At 46.8% G+C, this 20,662-nt stretch overlaps 1 protein-coding gene across 19 annotated transcripts in view; it reads right to left on the bottom strand.

Annotated features, from left to right (window-relative positions):
* Positions 1-20,662, bottom strand: part of EXD3 (exonuclease 3'-5' domain containing 3) — a 250,288-nt gene that overhangs the window by 139,151 nt on the left and 90,475 nt on the right. For all 19 annotated transcript variants that reach the window (XR_007778955.1, XR_003945119.2, XM_030231030.2 and 16 more), the window contains 4 exons: positions 20,401-20,540; positions 19,487-19,587; positions 14,126-14,199; positions 12,884-12,922 (listed from right to left, as the gene is read on the bottom strand). Coding sequence is in view for 17 of the 19 variants with exons in the window: in XM_030231030.2 (XP_030086890.2) it covers positions 12,884-12,922; positions 14,126-14,199; positions 19,487-19,587; positions 20,401-20,540 (354 nt within the window). In the remaining 2 variants the exon portion in view is untranslated. The remainder of the gene's footprint in view (positions 1-12,883; positions 12,923-14,125; positions 14,200-19,486; positions 19,588-20,400; positions 20,541-20,662) is intronic.

The following is a 20,662-nucleotide window of genomic DNA, read 5'->3' as shown; positions in this document are numbered from 1 at the left end:
GAGCCACACTCCCGAGCTCGGCAGCCATTACCACATCAATGGCGGGCAAGGGGCCGATCCTCCTGCACAAAGCTGCGGCACTGCGGCTCCCTGGGGCACCTTCACACCACCTCGCTCCTCCTGCTTTGTGAACCTGGACACTCGGCTTCCGGGCCGCCGGTGCCTCTTCCAAAGGCAATTCAGAGGAGTCTAACTTAGGATATCACCGGCAGGGATCAAGGCAAAGGCAACTCTTAAAGTCAGCTTGCCTCCGTACTGGGGCTCCTCACAGGGAGCTGATTGTTCTGGGCAACCCGGAGGAAGCTGCTGGTTTGTGGTGAGCAGCTGAACAATATTGTGTGACAGGATGCATCTGCTCCATGTTCCTGTGTGCCTCACACAACCACGGCCAAGTGGCAGCCCGAAGAGTCACACCACACAGCTTCTCTGGTAAAGATCATTCCCACAGGGTCTTTAAAGGTCCCTTCCAACCAAAACCATGCTGGGATTCCATGAGATGGTCACTGGGTTGAAGCACATGGGGAGGCTGAGGGAGCAAGGCTTGTTCAGCATAGGGAAGTCCTGGCTGGATGTAGGGGAATATAATCCCCTCAATCAGTTTTATCAGGAGGGACCATAGACAAGATGGATTCAGATCCTCACAGAAATTCCAGCCAGGCCAAAAAGTCAAAAAATGGGACAGCAACAGTGGCTAAGCACTGCAACAGGCCCAGTGGGACAGTGGAACCAGGCAGGGCACAGCAACCTTGTCCCACAAAGCTGGCACTGATCTGAGCAGGAAGGCAGAGATGAGCTCTGAGAAGAGCTAATTTCAAACTGAAATGACGCTCTGATTGTGTGATTAGCAGTGCCCTGCATTCCCCAGGCTCCTCCCCACACAGACGGGCAGCTTCTTGCAGCAACTGCTGCTTTCAAGTCCCAAGCACCTCCCGGGCGAAGAACACCCAAGATCTCATTTACCCAGAATACAGGATGGTCCTGATCATACTCAACAATACTACACAGAGATCCAAATACATTTCCTGCACTGGGATGCCTTCCAAATTTTTGTCAGGCAGCCCCTGAGGGAAGTAATTCATTTTCAACAGATGAAGTCATTGTGTCTCCAAAATCTGCTCTGGCTGCCACAGATGTGAGCAGGTACAGAGCAGAATGAAAGAACCAATGCAGCTTTTAGAGGCAGATCTGGAGAGAGAGTATATTCAAAAAAACATGAGCAAGAGGTTGAGACCATTTTCTTCAGCACATTGTTGGACATCCTCCGTGGGCCTTCACGCAGCTCTCAGAGCCACAGAACAGATGAACCTGCTGCTGGCAGCAGCTCCAGGCACAAGGCATGGACTCTTCCCTCCACAGAGATGAAAGGCTCCAAACAGGATGTTTCACTGAAGTGAATCTGGCCTGATCATTCCCAGATTTCACTTCAGTAGCTTCAGTAGTGGATAGTAATGTTTCTTGGCTGGACAAAGCACAAACCCAAACAGAAATGGGGGACCATGGAATGTCCTGAGATGGAAGGAACTCACAAGAACCAGACAGTCCAACTCCTGGCCCTGCCCAGAACCCCCACCAACCCCACCCTGGGCATCCCTGGCAGCACTGTCCAAAGGCTCCTAGAGCTCTGGCAGCCTCGGGGCCGTGCCCATTCCCTGGGGAGCCTGGGCAGTGCCAGCACCCTCTGGGGGAAGAACCTTTCCCTGAACTCCAACCAAAAACTCCCCAATAGATATTTAACAGGTTTAAGAGGGAAGGTGCAATACTGTACAGGGACATTACTCCCATATGCCCAAGGAGCCATCTGGCACAGAATCCCTCAGACACTTCAGGACAGGCTTCTGGATAAAGAGGACACCATGGTACATCTGTGAGATAGCAAAGCTCATCCTGATTCTGGATCCCACTCCCCACTGACTGAAAATGCTGTCCTAGAAAACCAGCTCTTACTGCCCATTTGGCCACCGCTACTGCACAGAAGGTTTCAGGGAAGGGATCTTGTCCCATTGCTCCTGTCACTGCAGACTTCAGACAGATCCCAAGAGGAAGACAGCCTGAGGCTGTGCTGGGACCAGTCAGCAGTGCCACTTGTCTTTGGTGCCACTGATCAATTCCTGGTCTTGTTCAGCAGTGTCAGCATAGCCTGACACTGTGGAGACTTTCCCAAATCATAACCTCTTATTTTAGCCCACTCATTTTCCTCAATTACATCCCACAACTCCAGGTATGCCGATACGCAAAATCACAACTCACCTGCAATACTTGTTATCCCCTCCACTTAGCTGGTCAGGGAATGGCACAGGTGTAGCTCTGCAATGAGCTGTAGTGTCCAACTAACCCCATTAAATAACCTTTGTTTGAAGAGAAAAGTAACTTATGACATCCATAACCCTCCCCAAAATACAATTACATAGCAAATAGACTAAGGTAACTTTACCCTACTTGCTTTTTCAGATATAATTTCTTTTCCCTTCTCTTCTGTGTGAACTCTGTCCTGAGAGTCCATGCTTCTTTCCAAAATCTCTTTCTCACAACCATTGCAGAGGCACCTTCTGAATTCCAACCTAACCCTGGCCCCAGAGCTGTTGAATATTATTCATCCTAGGGATCAGCAAAGGACCAAGGACTTGGTCTGAATACAGAAGCCACAGATTTTTGATATGCTTCCAGGTTTCTCACACCTCGGTCCCACGATGGCAGGCTAGAGATATTTCCTGGGAGCACTCCAGCACTTGGCAAGATTGAAGATGAATGAGGATGAGGAAATTGGCCAAACTCTTTTAGAGCAGAGTACTGTGTTACTTATCACAGTAGATGCTTTGTCTAAGCCCAATGACACCGTGCATTGAAGACAAACTGGCAACCCTTATCTTCCCAGTGTATTTTGAAGTAGCATTTATCTCCCTGCCTTTTGTTATCGTGTCACACACACACACACACACACACACACACACAAAAACACGAATGAAGTGTCATGGGACCAATGGCAAATCCTGCTCTCCAGTTTAAGGAAGTGGAGGCTCCCATTGTGTACTGGGTGACCTGCGCTGCTGCTGGGGGTCACTGAGCCTGAGCCTACTGTCACCAAGCATCGTTTCTCTGGGCTTTCCAGCCTCAGAAAGTTTTTACAATCTAGGCACTTCCACATATGTTCTACAGAAGTCACCATGCCAGAACTCTCCTCTAGTTTGTATCCTGGAGCACAGAAGCTTGCACAAGGAAAATACAGCTCTCTGCTAAGCTCTGGGGCTGCCTGAAGGGTGCATATCCAGTCTGAGCATTCCAAATTCCAGCTTAGCAGCAGCGTGTGACATCGACTTGTGCTACAGAATCTGTCTTCAGGAATTCCACAGAGTGAGGAATTCCATGTGCTGCCAGAGCTGGGCCCACTGTGGGGATAGGAACAGGGCCCTACAGCTCCATGTCACTGCAGGGCTGCCAGAGCTGCAGGTGTGTGAAGGAGTGAAACCACTGCCTCTGTGCTTCTGCTGGGACCTGAACTCACAGGGTGAATATTTTCAAAAAACACAGAGTTCACTCACCTGCTTGTTGGGATGTGCATGAGGCAAGGTCACTCCAACACTTCTCGGTTGGTTTGGAGCCCTGGCATTAACCCTGATGAGCTAATCCAGAGTGCACTTAACCCACCAATAACTCCAGTAAGTGTTCCCATACCCAGTCACATACATCATGAGAATACATAGACTCCTTTTAGGAAAAAAGTCTCCTCTTTTCTATTTAGGAAAGCCTTCAAAGTAAATAAGCAAAAATCCTGACAATGGAAATACTCGCTCAGGAGCACAAACTCTTCCCATCATTAGTGTATGGAAAAGAGATGCCCACGGGACAAACACAGGTTACCACTGATTTCTGTTTTGCCATGCCCAAACCTCCCTGGCTCAAAGCCAAAGCAATAATCAGTATCTGTGCAAGATCTTTACCAAAAGCAAAGCTTGGTGGTCAGTTTTTCTCTACTTTAATCTCTTTTGCTACACTTTAGCTCCTGGTGGGTTTTTTTCTGAAGGAGAAATGCTTAAGAGGGTTGACTGAATGAACTCTGAAATTCACACCCTGGCAAATTGGACTGATTTCCTAAATCCATAATTACAACATTCCTCAGAGATATGCATTCTTTCAGAGTGAACAAGGGAAGATTAGTTTCCTGTTTCTTCCCATTTACATGATTTCTCCGTCAAGAGGAACTTTTTTGTTTCCAAACAATCCTCTGTTTATGTGGTTCTCTTCTTGGCAGGGAACTGGGGAACTAATCTTGCCTAAAAGTAGAATACAGCCAAACTATCAATTGCCAGCAGCCTGATTATCTGTGTGCAAGGCAGCTGATTTGCACAAGCTTTAGAAGCCAATATCTATCAGTGAGCACTCAGACAGGGGCCGATCGATTACAGAAGGGTTTAAATAATCTGGGATGATTATTGAATGGCTGGATTGTTTTACTGCTGGCTGGGTAAGAAGGACAGAGAAGGGTCTGTGTGTTTGTGAAGGCTGAAAAATTAGTGATACTGGGCAAACAGAGCCCCCACACCTGTACAGCCCCAGCTCACAGCAGCTCCTGCGGGGTGAGGGCATCGTGGGGCTCCTGCCATGGAGCTGCAGGTAAGAACTGGCTCCCAACTGCAAACAGAGTACATGCAGAGCCCTTGTCTGCTTTGGTTTTTATCAGTGAATCCATCCCCTCCTTCTGTGCTACCCTGGGAAACAGGCAAGCTCCATGTCCCATCTTCCCCCCTGCCTTTCCCTATTTGGCTGCACAGGCCGATGTCAGGGCTCTTGACAGGGCTCCCTTGGTCCTGGAGCAAAAGGAATATGAGGAGTTGCCTGTTTGAAGTGAGCCTGACCTCATTTTTACTCTGTGGAATACAAACAGGAGCTGGGGTTGTTTAGGTGGGAGAAGAGAAGGCTCTAGGGAGACCTTGTTATGGCCCTTTGGTACCCGAAGGGAGCTTATAGAAAAGACAGGATGACTTTATACAGAGGCGGTGAGATGGTGAGGGGGAACAGTTTTAAACTGACAGAAGGAAGATTTTTATTAGATATTAGGGAGAAATTCTTCCCTGTGCTGCCACTGGATCCCTGGAAGTATACAAGGCCAGGTTGGACTGGGCTAGTGGGAAGGTATCCCTGCCCATGACAAGGAGGTTTGAACAAGATAATTTTTACAGTCCCTTCTAACTCAAACCAGTGTGGGATTCTGTGATTTCTACCCTGTATTTGCTACAGTTTGCAGTCCAGGTATCCTGGACACCACTCCTGATGTTGATTTTAAGGACCTGATAGGTACCACACATTCCTATAAGGTTTTACATGATCATCATTCCTGTATAGTTTTGTACTCCTAGGATGCTTTTCCCACTTGGCAGAACTAAACCTCCCCCAGCACACCCCAGTGGAGTTGAACAGCTCACTGAGGCTCTTAACTCCTTAATCTAACCCTGACCTCTCAACCTACAGCCATAAACCAATTAGCTCTTTTTTATACCATACCAAATCTCCTTCTGATGAAGCTGTGCTGCTGAGTGAATGCCTGCTAGTGACAGAAATGTAATTACAGTGCTTAGCAGCACACTGGCCCTGGCTGGTGGCAGGGGGCTAAGGTCAGAATGTATCTCTAACACACCAAAACAATTTAAAGGAGATTTTTCCTCCCCAGTGTGTTCTCTCCAGTTTCCTCTCTTCACTCTCCAGTACTTAATTAGTTTCCACATTAAGGCTTTTTGGCCATCACCTTTAAGACTGAAGTCCTAAACTTTCCAAGAATGCCTTGCCAATCTCTCCCTGAAGCAGAATCGACACCCAGCTCAGTCAATCCCCAGATTGGCCATGTAGATCCACACTTCAGTAAATGGGGGCTGATTTTCTAAAGTTATTAAACAAACACATCTTACATCACTCCAGAGAAATTTTAGCTGATTTTTAGAATTATTTGGACATTTTTGACAATTTGGTAGATTGGACAGCAAATTATGGCAGTTTTTCTTGGCTTCTTTGTACCTGCTGTAATATTACACTAGAATTCATCAGCATCTTTGTGTTTAACCACAATTTATTTATCTAGCAATGGCTGGATTTGTTATAAATAAAATTTCTACAATTACAGTAGACACACCAGCCCTCCAGGTCTTACAGAGAATTAACACAGCCTAAGCCATGCAGGAAGTAGTTGGAAGTGTTTACATTTAACTGTACACGTCATCCTTTGACAGACTCTTCCTTACTTAGCTGGGGGGGCACAGAATGCGCAGCATGTTTGGCTTTTCCTGTGTGCTTCTCCCACAGCAGCTGGGGGTTTGTTCAATGCAAAGTTCCCATTTCTTTTAGCCCAAACCTCATTAGTACAGGTGCACATTTGCCTGCTCTCTCCCAAGAGCAGAACACAGCTGCAGAACTGAATCACGGTCATGGAATCAAAATATCCTGAGCTGGAAGTGAACCACAAGGATCATTGAGTCCAGCTCTTGGAATTACGGGATGCTGCTCCTGAGATGGTCACAGACATGCCTGTTCTCTGCACCAGCCCCATCAGTCATCCTTTTGCTTTCCCGTAACTGGTGTTATTTCAGCTTCCAATCAATATATGACCCCATGACAAACTGACCTGAAAAATTGAAGGAGATCGATATTTTGCCTCCCGCTTTTCCTACTACTACAAACTCCAGTTTGTCCATGGTTTACTATTCCCTTTAAACCACATTGTGGCTGTGTGCTCTCCCCAGAGACCTCCAACAAGAATAGTGAATCCAAAGAAAATGGCACAGGGAGAAAGCAGAATGAGTGTCAAAGCACTGTCACCCCCACTGAGCTCCTGCCAGTCCCTGAACAGGGGACAAAATGCAGGGAGAGGAATAGAAGGAAAAATGGGAGCTACAAGTGGACACTGGGGGAAGAAAGACTGCCAGTTCTGACCCAAAACAAAGCAATTCCCCCAGTCCTGACTTCCCGAGAGAGACAGCAGACCTGGAACCTGTCACTAGCCCAGGTGTAAACACCAGCTGTTCTGCAAAGGGGAAAAGGGAAAGAAAAATCAAACTTTCTCTTTTCTGCAATGGCAGCTGCTAGGGAGCTGCTTAAAGATGTGGAAAGATAAATGTAATTCTTTTGGAGATGGTTGAACTGGCAGATTGCAGGCAAAAGCAGACCAGGAGCAGCTCCTGCATATTCCCACCCACCCCCATGCTGGGGGCTGCTGGGCTCCAGTGGCTCAGCACCTTGGCACAAGCACCACGTGCAGCACCACAGGTGGGACCATGAACATTTATTTCAGCTGATGATTCCTCCCTGAGACTTCTAAGGCCAGAAGGAACAAAACAATCATCCACTGGTTTGATTTCCTGCTAAAGAAGTCCATAAGTACTAACAGGGGACTCCACACATTGGCTGGTTAAACTCGTTTGGGTTTCTACCCTCCAGGAAAAGAGCCAGTCTGGGCTTGACGTTGGAGTGATGAAAGCCATCCCATCCCTGAATAAACACTTCACTCCAACCAGAGGGAAAGAGGATTTTTTATGCAGCCTTATACTGAGAGACATGTCACTTATTAATCACCTCCAGAGCATCGTTCCCATCTGCACAGCACACACTGCTTCATTCCCTGTGGATACTCAGTTCCTCACACTGCAGAGATGTTGCTGTACTCAAACCAATTGAAAAGTTTCCCTCAACTCATGGGTTCCAGGGAAGAACAGTGGATATAGGTATTTACAAAGTGGTCTTTTTGACTCTTTGTCCTTATTCAAGACTCCCCAGAGCAGGAGTTCTGGCCAGGTGTTCCGGCCAAAAAAAAACCTTTCAAAAAATAAATGGCATTCTACCCTTTAAAATCCCTTTAAAAATTCCCTCCTTGAGTGTAGCAGCTTTTACATTTTATTCCAGAGGTAGCTGGGTTTTAATTGAAGTCAAAATGGTTCTGTACAGAAAGAATCTTGGCATCACCTACTGCCATTTAGAAATTAATTTATCAAATAAATAAGATTACATAAACTCCTTGCTGCAGTGTAAGGTAATTTACATCTTTTAAGTACCAGGAATTGTCAATGTTTTTTCCAATGTATTACACAGAAGGAAGGGTAGATTTCTGAATATTTTCTGTAAGCAGCATAACAACCCTTGAACTGTAGTGGAACTGGAGTTCTGCATTTCCTAGGGATTACCAGCATCTGACCCCTACTCACCCAGAAAAGGAGCTGGCACAGTGCTTGATTTTCATGGTCAGAAATTTTAAAATAAATAAGTTACCTCACTGTCCCAGCTGGAGGAGGACAGAGATCAGCTGCAGGCTCTCCCTGCGCAGAGCACGGGAAACAGCTGCCCCCAGAGCCCATCTCTGCATCCTCACAAGCCCAGAAGAGACTGAGGAGCTGCAGGATAGGGGCCTGAGGAAAATGAGGGCACTTTTCTGGGACGTGCATCCCTGCACCCTCCTCTCAAAGCACACACCAAGGTCAGAGTGGTCTCAGTCCATGCAGAATCAGAGAACCATGGAATGATTAAGGTAGAAAAAGTCCTCTAAGATCATCAAGTCCAACCATTAACCCAGTACCAACCACATTCACCACCAAGCCACATCCCCAAGTGCCACATCCACACATTTTTTGAACACTTCCAGGGATGGTTCCACCCCATCATTTCCCTGGGCAGCCCATTTGAGTGCTTTACAGCCCTTTCCATGATTTTTTTTTCCCCTAATATTTAATCTGGACATTCTCTGGTGCATTTTGAGGCTGTTTCCTCTCATCCTGAACAAAAGGCCCCTGCTCCCCAGGAGCACTTCCAGAACAAATGACATGTTTCCAAACAGCAGTGCTTCTCTGAGCACCAGATTTGGAAGAGTTTCAGATGTTTAATTTTGTGAAGTTAAGGGATAGTTTCCCTGTGCAAGCACTAGCACAAAACAGTTTGGGATGATGCAGCAAAAAGCCCCTTGGCTTAAGGTCAATAGAAGTGAAAATCCCACTTCTACCCACTCCCTCTCCTGGACACCTTACAGTGGTGATAACACTGACAGTCTAAAATAAACCAGCGGGTCTGAACCCTGCCCACTGCTGCTTCCAGTCACTGTCCCCAGCAAGAGCTGCAGTGCTGGGCAGTGCCACCCAATTCTGCTCCACAGGAGAAAAAGTTTCATCGCAGGAAAGGCCAAACAAACACAGAGATTTCTTGGTATAACTTCTTGAGATAACGTTTTAAACTGATCTGGCACTGACTAGCCCAGCTGAGTCTAGAAGGGTCTAACTGCAAGACCCCCAAAACACCAGTGAGAAAACAGCACTGAGAGCAGGGCAGCAGAACCATCCTACACCCAAGTTCTCTGTCAATCTGGGACATTTCAGGCCACCAAAATGCATGTGTCTGGTGCTATTTGAGATGTCCTGGTGCTCCAGCTGCGTCTGAGACAGAAGTGTTCCTCAGCAGGGCCCTTGTCATGCTGCCAACCTCCTGCAAGTGTCTCAGACAGAGTCTGACACCTAAACCCTGCTAGAGGTGACACCTGCCACCAGAGTCACTCCCCTACCGTGCTTCTCATTGATATCACAGTTCCATGTGAAAGCCTGGCACGGAAAAACTCCTTCCATGGAGAAGCTCCTTCCATGGAGAAACTCCTTCCATGTTTTTTAGTGATTCTGTCCTACAGAATGTCCAGGGGACATTCTGCCCACCACAACGCCTCTTGCTGCTGGCCAGCAGTCGCTGGCAGGACCAGGCCAAGACAAACACAAAGCATGCCAAAGTGGCACCACAAGGGTACACAGAAAGCAGACTTGCCCTACCTCTTTTTCCCTGCCTGTCTACCAATATCCTCCCCATGTTCCCCTTCTTGTGGGGACAGGCACTCCCTGTGTTCCAGCAGCCCAGGATCCCTTGGGAATGGAATGAAGAGCAAGCAGCTGGCACTGGGCACAGAGAGTCTCTTCCCTCCTGACTCTGCCCTCCAGGCATCTCCTCTTGGAGAAGGGGCTGCAAGGGCCAGTTCTCCTGGTTGACCAGGCCTGCAGCAGCCAGTGGGGATGAGGTCAACCTTCTTCAGGTATGAAGAGGTTTGGATCCTTCTCCTTCCCCTCCTGCCTCCTCTGCCATCCTTGCCTGGACATTGGCTTAGCCACTGAGTGCTGGTAGGCAGAGGGGGCTAAACCAGTTTGCCACAGGGCTGGAAACAGGTTTTATTGGCCCCACAATTAACTCCCGAGTTTCTGCTGTTTATAGGAGCAGTCAGGATCACACCTGGGATTCATTACGCAGAGCAGAAACAGGAAAAACTCTGTACTTGTACTGCTCAGGGTGAGCAAAAGAAAATCCCAGTCACTGGCCTGCAATGGCAAGCTCCAAGCAAGGACAGTCCCATCTTCACTAGAGTTCCTGGTATCTCTATAAATCCTGATATCTTTACCTATATAATCACTAGAGATAGTCATATCAATATAATTTATGTCTTTTTTTATGGCTGCAGCAAAGAATTTGAAAAAAAACTGAAACTGAAAAAAATTCCATGAATCTCTTTGAACTGCAAATTGAAAAAAGCATCCAAAATGATCCAATAAGTCTGAGAGTCTGTCATTGTGGAGTCTTTTGGGGGTTTTTTATTCCTCCAGGTGACCAGAGGTCACATTGTGTCTCCAGTCATCCTCTGCCTCCAGTCCTTAACAGTGCCTGACCAGGCAAAGCCTGGGAGATCCAAACTTTATGTGAGCCTCAGGTGAAAACAGGGATGGGACACACACACAAATGTGAGGGCTCCTCAGCTCCACAAGGAGCCTAAGGAATTTTTTGGTCAAACATGTCAGGTCACAGGTGAAGCTCTAACCTTTTGTGAAGCTGCTGCCCAGAGCAGCTGTGGCTGCCCCTCAGTCTCTGGCAGTGCCCAAGGCCAAGCTGGACACTGGGGCTTGGAGCAGGCTGGGACAGTGGAAGGTGTCACTGTCATGGCAGGTGTGGCACTGGATGGGCTTTTAGGTTCCTCCCAACCCAAACCAGTCTGGGATCCTGTGATTCTATGAAGCTCTGAGTGAACTTTGAGCCATTCCCTCCGGTAAAGCCCAACCTTTCAAAACAAATAAAGTCCTGGACAGTGTTAGCTTTTGCACTGAAAACCAAAACTTGCTCAAAGATCCTTCCTTTATTCCCTCCTTTTCCTGACAGCAGCAGCCCCCAGCCTGTACAGGTTGTTATTTTAGCTTCCTGCAGATGCACAGGTACAGATTCCCATCACTTTCAACTGATGCCAGAGACAGGGATCTCTGATAGCACCAAGTCAGGCTAAATAACAGGCAAGTTTCAGCACCACTCGGCTGATAATTACACAGTTGTGAAAAATACACCAGTTAGCAACAAACTGGAAATACAGAGTTTGCAATCCTTTGGAAAGCAAGACAACTCTCTGGCCCAGTGCAGCTCTGTGCTCTCAGGGCTTACCAGGCACTACACATGCACTTCCCAGAGATATCCTGAGCCTCCTGTCTCCAGAGTGGGAGACTCGGGAGCTTTATCCCACACTCCACCATACAAAGAGACCCCCTCCCCACACACCCCAAAGCACATCCCCATGAGAGAATCATGGAATCTCCTGAGTGGAAGAGACACACAAGGATCAGAGTGCCCAGTCCCTGGAGCTGCATGGAAGAGCCCAACAGTCCTCTTGCTTTGCTGGTGTGACTGAGCCCTCAGATCATCAGCCTGGCCTGTTACCACGCAGAGCCCATGCTGACCCTTCAGATGGACTTTCAGAAATCCCTAATGGCTGCAGAATTCAACCTGAGAGGAGTCACAGAACAGAAGCAAACACTCACCACGGGGCTGCAATTCCATAGGGAAATCAGGGACACATAAATAACCACTCCTGGTTTATCACTATGGAATTTCATGGTGTTTCATTGTCACATTTGTATTTATTGTAGGATCAGGTCAGTGAATTTTAAAGTAATGTCTCATATAGATAGAAATACCAGGAACAAGAAATGATGAAAATCCGATTTCACCAGGACTAGTGAGCTTTATGCTTACTCTTAAAACACGAAACTAAGTCTCTTATGGGATAACTACTTCATTAGATTGTTAATACGGAATACGCATGTGAGTGTGTGTACAAGTATTTATTTTCACATAAGTATAAGCTCTTTCTTGCATGAAACGAGAATAGCTAGTACAGAAGACCCAGCAAAAGCAACAATTTTGATACATACATAAGAAATTTCTATTAAAAAAATAAAAACAAAACAAATAATACCATGATTGCCTGAACTTGCTGGTTTATACACCAAGAAAAACCCACCCTGCTCCCTTCTCCTTGTGCTGTTAAAATTACTTGTATCCTGTAGCACAAGACAGAGAGGTCACAACATTAGTCACCTGTTGAAAGTGGTCAGAGCATGCAAAGGGAATCAAACATTAATCCCAGTTTCCTCACACACCTTGCTAGCTGCTGAGGTATAGCCTCCTTTCCCCCTTCCTTGTCATTGACCAATGTAAATACTTGTAGTGCTCACTTACAAGTGCAGGAAAGTAAAAGAATGTATTTGATAATCTTATCTAAATCAGAGAATCACAGAGCCATGGAATATCCTAAGCTGAAAGGGACCCACAAGGATCATCCAGTGCAACTCCTGGCCCTGCATGGACACCCCAACAATCCCACCCTGTGCATCCATGAGAGCTTTTTCCAAATGTTCTGGCTTGGCTCCAGCCAAAAGAAAGCATTCTCAAAGATGTAAAAGAAGTTAAAATACAAATGTTCTCCCTTGCCCTTCCCTGCATTTACAATTTGCTTTTAAAGTGCTGAGAAAGTGCAGAACTGTGATAGCAGGACTACAACATCCAGAGCTGGATATGCTAAAACATCTTCAAATAACCTCCAAGCAAACAACCCTGTGAAATCCACACTCACCTGAATGTGGTCTGCCCAGTTCTCCTCAGTCATGGTTTTCTGAAAAGACAAAATCACTGCTGAGCCATCATAGGAAAGGGAGGATGTTCCATACAGCAAACTAGAAATGAATACCTCATTGTCCCCACTGGCATCACCTGTGATCAAGGAATGCAACCTGGACACACAGGACATCTCAGGTCCTCAGTGTCTCCAGCTGAGGCACGGCAGAACACAGCTTGGATGAGGGAACTCTTACACCACAGCACATGAAACATAAAAATTCCTATGCAGTTTGTGCCCAGACTCATCTCTCCAGGCAGCCATGGGGAGCAATCCCCAAGGGAGGGATGTCAGGGGTCATCTGCAAGGCTGAGCCTTCAGAATATAAAAATACAAATTTTCTCAACAGTCAGATCATGAAAAATCCTCTGGAATTGTGAGGTCTGGGAAAGGAAACTGATAAGTTAATATTCCCATTCTAATGCAGTTCAGAGCCAAACTTGGGGAGAAACTCAGGAAGGGACCTGCTTTCCACTCTGCCAGGAACTGCATGAGACCCACCATGAGTCTCACCAGAGAGCTGGCAGAGGAAACAAGGAGTGTAGGTGTCACTTTTATGGAAAGATACAAGAGCAAACAGGGAGCAAAAGCCTCAAAGAAAACAGCTTTGAGATATCCAAGCATGCAATTTAAATATTAGTGAGATAAAGGAGACATTTAACCAGAGCTCAGACACAGCTGAGAATGGTAAACAGAGAGCACCAAAGAGCTCTCAGAAGAAGGGACTGTGTCCAGAAACAGCTGCCAAATGTACCTTAATGGAAATAACTGGCCAGCTTGGATACTTTAAAGCAAGCAAATTCTCCAAAACAAAGGAAGTGGAAGGCCAGAGAGAGCAGAACACTAGATCATGAATCCATTCCCTCTGCTAAAAAAATACACCTGGAGAAATACTCTCTGCTCCCTCTGTGTATGACCAAGCTCCCTACAGTGATATCATCCAACATTAAAGCTCTGAGATGCAGGAGGCTGAAGTGCTCCATGCTCCCCAGCTCCTCTGGCAGTGGGTTTGGCAGGCAGCAAAGACACATCAGAGGCTTCCCTGATGGATTGGGAGGGCTTAGGAGCAGAACTTGTAAAAAAAACTTGATCATAAACTATTAATATATTTTGATTATCTCAATTAAGTTATTTTAAAAAGTAATTAAAAATGTAAATGTAACCAAAATCCTCATTCCCCATGCACAACACGGCACATACCTCAACAAATCTTTTGTAAAAGAGGTAATTCAGGGTTCTCAAGTGCCGCTGATTTATGACGTTAGGGCAGAGGGCTGAAAGAAGGAAAAAGACATTTAAGTACACAGCATTTCCTGGAAGTTTTACTGTCTAGACGTTACACTTTTTCTTCCTCAGTGTCAGACTGGGTTTGTGGAAGACAGGATGCCCTCACATTTGGAACAATGAGGGACAGACTCACACACTGTCAGCTTATCTCAACTATAAACTGTTATTTACACTTTCATACGTGATTAGCAATGCTAATTCTTGGGTCTGATATCTCTGCTTCCACCACCCCAGAGCGATAAGATCCACTCTCTGGTTCAATATGCTCCATAGTCAATGATTTCACACCTTTAATTAGGCAGCATCCTCACATGGGCACCACCTCAGTCTCTAGAGGCTGCATTCTTTCGGGTTTAATTGGACCTGTGTTGTTAATTCATTCAAGCAGTTGTGAACAGCTCACTCAGGATGTAAACTTGTGGCTGAAGTTTATCCGATAAAACACAGATCCATGAAAGAGGCTCCACATCCACACAAAGAGGGTGGGGAACGCTGCTTTGCTGAGCTAGCAAGCCACAGTTGTTATTATTTTTACTGCTGTCATCTTCATTAGATATGGCTCATTACAACTGCAAAACCCAAGATCTTCACATAGCACCTTGTTTTGAAATCCAGTGCAAGGAGAGATAAAGGCTGAAGATAAAAGACAAAGTGGCATTAGCATAGGTATCTGTCAGTTCCTGCTGGATGCTGGGCTGCCTGTACAGGGGAAAGGCTTCACCAAAGCCTTCCTTGGCCTTTCAGATGGGGCCAAAACCATCTCACTGGGAGCCAGAGGCAGCAGGGCCAGCAGTCCCAAACAGTCACAGAGAACAGGAACGTGAAATTCTCTGTAGCTTCCCTTGAATTAGCACCCACAGGGAGAAGCTGATTCCTCATCCCTTTGTGTGCCCCACACAGGGCATGGCCGAGGACTAAACCCCAGGAGAACAAAGAGTGATCTCTGGATACCAGAGCCTCTGATCAGAGGGGTGTGGATTGATGTCCCACTGGTTACAGCAGCTCCTCAGAGTGCCCTGAAACATCACCTCAGAATGTGAACGTTTCCATCTCAAACAGAAAGGCTTAAAGCTGTTATTTGTAAGTTAATCTTCCACAGCGTGGCAACAAATCCTTCCCCTCAAAGCATCCCAGGAAATCACTGCAATTATCATGCAGGATATTGCACCAGTAAATATGGTGATCTTTCCTCTGGGTATTGTCCCAATATCTGGAGGAAAAATCATCAGCCCAAGGAAAGAAACACTCTCTAAAGAATGTAAGATCAAAGTAAAAATTAGTAACACCACCACCTAACTTAAAGTTTTCAAAGCTCTTCAGAAAGAACCATGACATGACCCTTCCAGGCCATCCAAAAAATCCACTGAACAGCTTTTTCTTTGAGCTTCTAAAGGAAATGTCCAAAGCACAGGCTCTGGCAGAACTGGGGGAGTTGAATGTTTGTGGAAAAGACAGAGGAAAGTGGATGGACTGGAAACATGTTTAAAGGTGCTGGTGATATATTTTATTCTGATGGAGCAAAGGAACTGAGTTTGAATCTGGGTTTCTATATTTTATTAAAAAAAAAAAAAAAAACAAAAAAAAAAAAAAAACAAACCAGAAAAACAGAGAAAGATGAATCAAAAACACATAGAGAGGTTGGTCAGAGAACAGACTGAGAGCAGCCCTGGGAGAAGGACCTGGGGGTGCTGTGGTTCAGAGCTGACCTGCCACAGCCCTGAATCCTCTGCCCTGGGCAGATCCCCAGCGTGGACAGCAGGGAAGGGGGGATTCTGCCCCTGTGCTCTGGGGAGACCCCACCTGCAGAGCTGCTCCAGCCCTGGGTCCCAGCTCCTGTTGGAATGGGTCCAGAGGAGGCCATGGAGCTGCTCCAAGAGCTGGAGCCCCTCTGTTCTGGAGCCAGGCTGGGAGAGACAACAGAATGGAGAGCTGTGCTACTATTTAACAACTGAGTTAAAACACTCTGGAGGAAAATCACCATGGAAGTCAGGAGTGGGAATAACCTCCTGCCCTCCCTCCGAAGGCATTCCGGTCAAGTTGTACAAGTCGTTCCCTTGTTTCTAACAGAGCATCTTCTGCCTGCTGAGGGCTCCCAGACCTCAGCTGGGGCTCTCACTGGTGAGTGCCCGGACATGGGCTGGCAGTTCTTTGAGCCCTGAGGATGTGTGGCCAGTGTGGCTCACCTGTGCAGATGTGGCCGTGCAGAGCCAGCTGTGGCTCACCTGTGCAGATGTGGCCGTGCACAGCCCTCTCCTGCCCTCTGCTGCCCCGCAGCGCGGCGCTCCCGGCAGCGCGGAGCCGGGCGGAGACGGTCACACGGACGGAAATCCCACGTTAAACCAAACGGACAACTGGGTGCTCAAGCGACGGAAACATTCCTTCTGGTTCAAGTTAGAAAACCTCGGGAAGCCCGCGGCAAACACTGGCTCACAGCGCTCAGAACCGGAGGTGCTTGTCTGTCACTGTCCCAGCACAGCCCCCCCGGTACCGGGGCTGTTGGGTACCCCTCTTTCCCTCGTGTCCCTCCACTTGGATCTCCCTCACTGGCACGGAGGCACTAAACCCAACAGATGAGGCTGTTACACTTCTTCGAGACAGATCCTTTCTACCTCAGACTTGGGAATTTTAAACGAAAAACATCACTGAGCTCTCTAGGTGTCCCTGCTGTGCCAAGCCACAACAGAGAACACACTCAACCATGCCAACCCTGGGACAGGGCTGTTCCCTAACCTCTGAGATCTGTTTTCACTGAAACTTGCAATTTGTAAAGTCTATCTCACAGGGTCTCCAAAGACTATTAAGTAATTAGCTTGGAAAAGCTACAGGCTTGTTAAGATGGAGCACACTGACCCAGGTGTGAAGAAAGACTATAAACCTCAGTTTCCTCAATCACACACCACTTCTGCCCAGCTTCTTCCTCCCCCAATAAGGGTAATTAAATGAAATCCACACACAGTTTATTGGGACTCGGCCCACTTCCCATGCCCTGTTTGGGACTTAACAGGAATACTGACATACAGCTCTGAAAAAAAACCAGGAAGACTAATCTAAGAGGACAGCTTCATTTTTTTTTCCCCTGAGGTGTGAGATCCTTTTTTTAATTGGGCCACCTCCTATCTGGCTCTGAAATTTAGGGCTGGCAGTTCCCAGGAGTGTTCTCAGTTGCTGATGGATACCTCAGCTGTGTTTGGCAGTCAGTGTGATTTACTGTGAGTGGGCAAGAGTGAGCTCAAGCAGTGAAATCTCCAAGTCAATTCGGAACTGCAAGAACTGAGTCACATACAAGTTTGCCTTCTCATACCCAGAAACCCCATCCTCCCCCAGCACTTCTCATCAAAGCCACTTCCCTCCCTGCTGCTGCTCTCAGGCTCTCACAGTGAGTGGGAGTCACAGGGAGGAGGAGAGCGAAAGCAGCCACAGCAGCAGACAAGCCCAGGTGAGGTGACAAGTGTGAGCTCTGCTTCACCACCACCATCTGGGGGAACTGCTCTGAACAAGACAAATGAGGTTTTCTTTTATCTGTGTGCTTTGCCCAGGCTGCTTACTTTTTGTGTAATTTTCTCTCCCAGTCAGACTTGCTTTCACTAAAGAATGGAGGAGGAACACTCAGAAATTCAGCAAAAGGGAGGGGGAGATGGGAAGACAAAGAAGGGCACATTATTCCAGCTGCTAGCATTTCCCAATTCAGTTCTAGTATGCCCAGCACTAAGGCAGCAATTCCTCTGCAGGTATTCTTCCTCTTCAAAGCACTTCAAAGGAGACTGACAGCCACAGTTTAGCAATGTGTGAATTCCTGCTCATGGTATGATGTAAAAAATAAACACCTACTGTCCTGTATGGAACCGTGGGAGTCACCCAGCACTGGCTTTAGCTGAAGTCCAAACCAGGTGCCCGCATCCCCTCTCACACCAGCAGAGGTGAGCACCCCTCTTGAGCAAGGCCTTCCCCTGCACTGCAGACACTGCAGTTTGCATGGGAGAAAGGGCTGGAAGGACATTTATCTGGAAGGACCTTTGTCTGGAAGGAATGGGATCTGTATTTACCCCAAGGAATCTCCTCCCCAGTGAATGGCTGTGGAGGACCAGAAAGATCTGGTCATTATCAGCAGCTACAACTTCTGGAAAGCATCATTAAGTCAAAGCACGCTGCATCCCATGGAGTGCACCTGAGCCCAACACATGCTCCTCTTCTAGATTTTTCTTTAGTTACTATTTATCGGGATTTTGCACATGAACAGTTACATCATTTCACCTCTACCATTATATCATGCCCTTGGTGGAGCTTTCATACGGAAAGAGGAACAACTCTTTCTGCAGGTCATCAAAGACAACACAGCCAACTGAATGCCCGACACTGTCAAGGAGGGAAAACTACTGAAAACTAATGAACTCCTGGGAAGCTTTTAATTTCTAAATAAATCATTCCCATATGTCTCAGCTCTCACGTGAACGTGCTGGGTTTAAATATATTCACTTCTCTTTCAGTGAGGGTTTGAAAGGTTTATCTTGATAACTTTTCAACACCAGTCTGAAGATGGGAAGATTAATATGCAGAAGAAGTGCAACAAGCCCACGATTTGTGGTTAGAAAACCTTTTTCAGTCCAAGAAAAGAGAATTGCATACCTTAGGTTGATGATGGGAACCTCTGCAGGGTAAAAGCTAACGGTGCACCTAAAAGGGTCTGGTGCAAGGCCCCAGAGAGAAGGAAAAATCAACAGTGCCCACTAAGAACAAAAGGAAAGCAGATTTTGTTGGAGACCTGCTGGTGAAGCTGCTGGTGAAGTGATGGAAAATGTGCCACTTCTCTTGAAAGTTTGCAAGAGCCTTAAAATTCCCCCCACCAACCCTAGTTTATGCAAAGAATACAAAGGGCTGTGAGGCTCCTGCTTCCCAAGGGTTATCTCCTCCCAGCTGATGCACGCACAGCTGAAGAAAACAGATCCCCAGAGAATAATGACTTGCCTCTTATGTGAGAGGAATGGAGTTGTAACTCAGAGCTGACCATGGTGTGTTTATGCAGAGCCATGCTGAGGTCAGGATTTATTTCAGATCATGGCAGAAGCAGTCTATTAGTCACCAGCACTTCATTCTTTGACAGCACAAAGTGATAATTCCCATAACTTGCCAGCTTTGTTTTTTCAATGTCATTAATTAAACCCTGGAATTCCCCAGGATAAATGAAAGCAAAGATTCCTTGATGAGCATGGAAGAAGACAAATTGACTTTGTTCTTTATTACTGAGATAACTCCACAATATGTTGTAATATCCCATACCTGAATCAACGTTGAATCTCCCCAGGAGCCTGAAGATGAGCTTACTGAGCACTCTGCAGTTAAATTTTTCGGGTTTGTACTTGGACAGGCCTTGATATGGTCTGTAACAACACCAAGAGACACATCTGTGGCATCATCTAAAGGATGTTTCCCAAATAGCAGACATTTAACAGCAGAGGGATTGGGGTTTGCGGGACGTTGAGAAGGAGAGGCCCCTGCCTTTCCCAAGATACAGTGAAAAGCACAACCACACAAATTTCAGTCAACCACTTGAAGCAAGTCCAGAGTCTCATTTTAAAGAAAGAGAAAGTGAGCAACTCCTTTTCATGTCTTTTCAGAGCTGTCAGCAACTATTGCAGCTACACTGTGACTCTGACTGTGCTGCTGGCTCTGAGTGACAGGAGTTATTCTAGTAAGAGGCAATTCAGAAGTGAAAACACACACCATGAGTTGATGAGCAGAGGAAGGTTAACCACTTGCATCTCTTGTTTTTCTACCACTTCATCACAGTGTTATCTTCCTGCCAAACCTGTACAACCGATACTGAAAGTCACCCTTGTCTGCAGCAAAGCACAAGAGGCTGATTGCTACAACCTCTTTGGGAAGCTTTGATACTGCTCTCCTGCTGGGATGTCCTGCACAGGTTTCATCTTGGCAGGAATGGAGCATCTGTCAATAGCAAGGATTCCTCTGTTGTACAGCCTGGGCCATTGGAGAAGGCTCTGACACAGCCACCAGAATTTTCTCTTTTTCAGCCAAAGAGTCAATATATTGCACTCCCTTACGCTGGGACATGATCACAGACAGACGGGACAGACACACTGCTCTGACCACAGACAGACAGCCAGGGAACAGACACACAGTGCTCTGGCAGCACCTTGGCCCCAGCTGTTCAGAAAGACAAGTGCTTCTACCTTATGATGTCTCTGATATTGAAGCTGGGCTCACACCATGTGTCCAGGGTCTGCAAGAGCTTCCTCTGGAGCTCTGGATATTCTGCCACATATTCTTCCACCAAGTTGGCTTTATCCTGGAGCAGTAGTGGGGTGCACATCTAGGAGAAGGAATTATGTTAAAGCACCATGCCCTGCCTTTGATCCCCATGGAGCATGAGAGTGAGTCCCAACCCTGCCCAAGCCACCAGTGCTGCCTACAGGAGTGCTGTGACATTTGTAA

The sequence above is a fragment of the Serinus canaria genome, chromosome 17, assembly GCF_022539315.1.
Source record: "Serinus canaria isolate serCan28SL12 chromosome 17, serCan2020, whole genome shotgun sequence".
Lineage (NCBI taxonomy): Eukaryota > Metazoa > Chordata > Aves > Passeriformes > Fringillidae > Serinus > Serinus canaria.
This window is presented reverse-complemented; position numbering and strand designations above follow the sequence as displayed.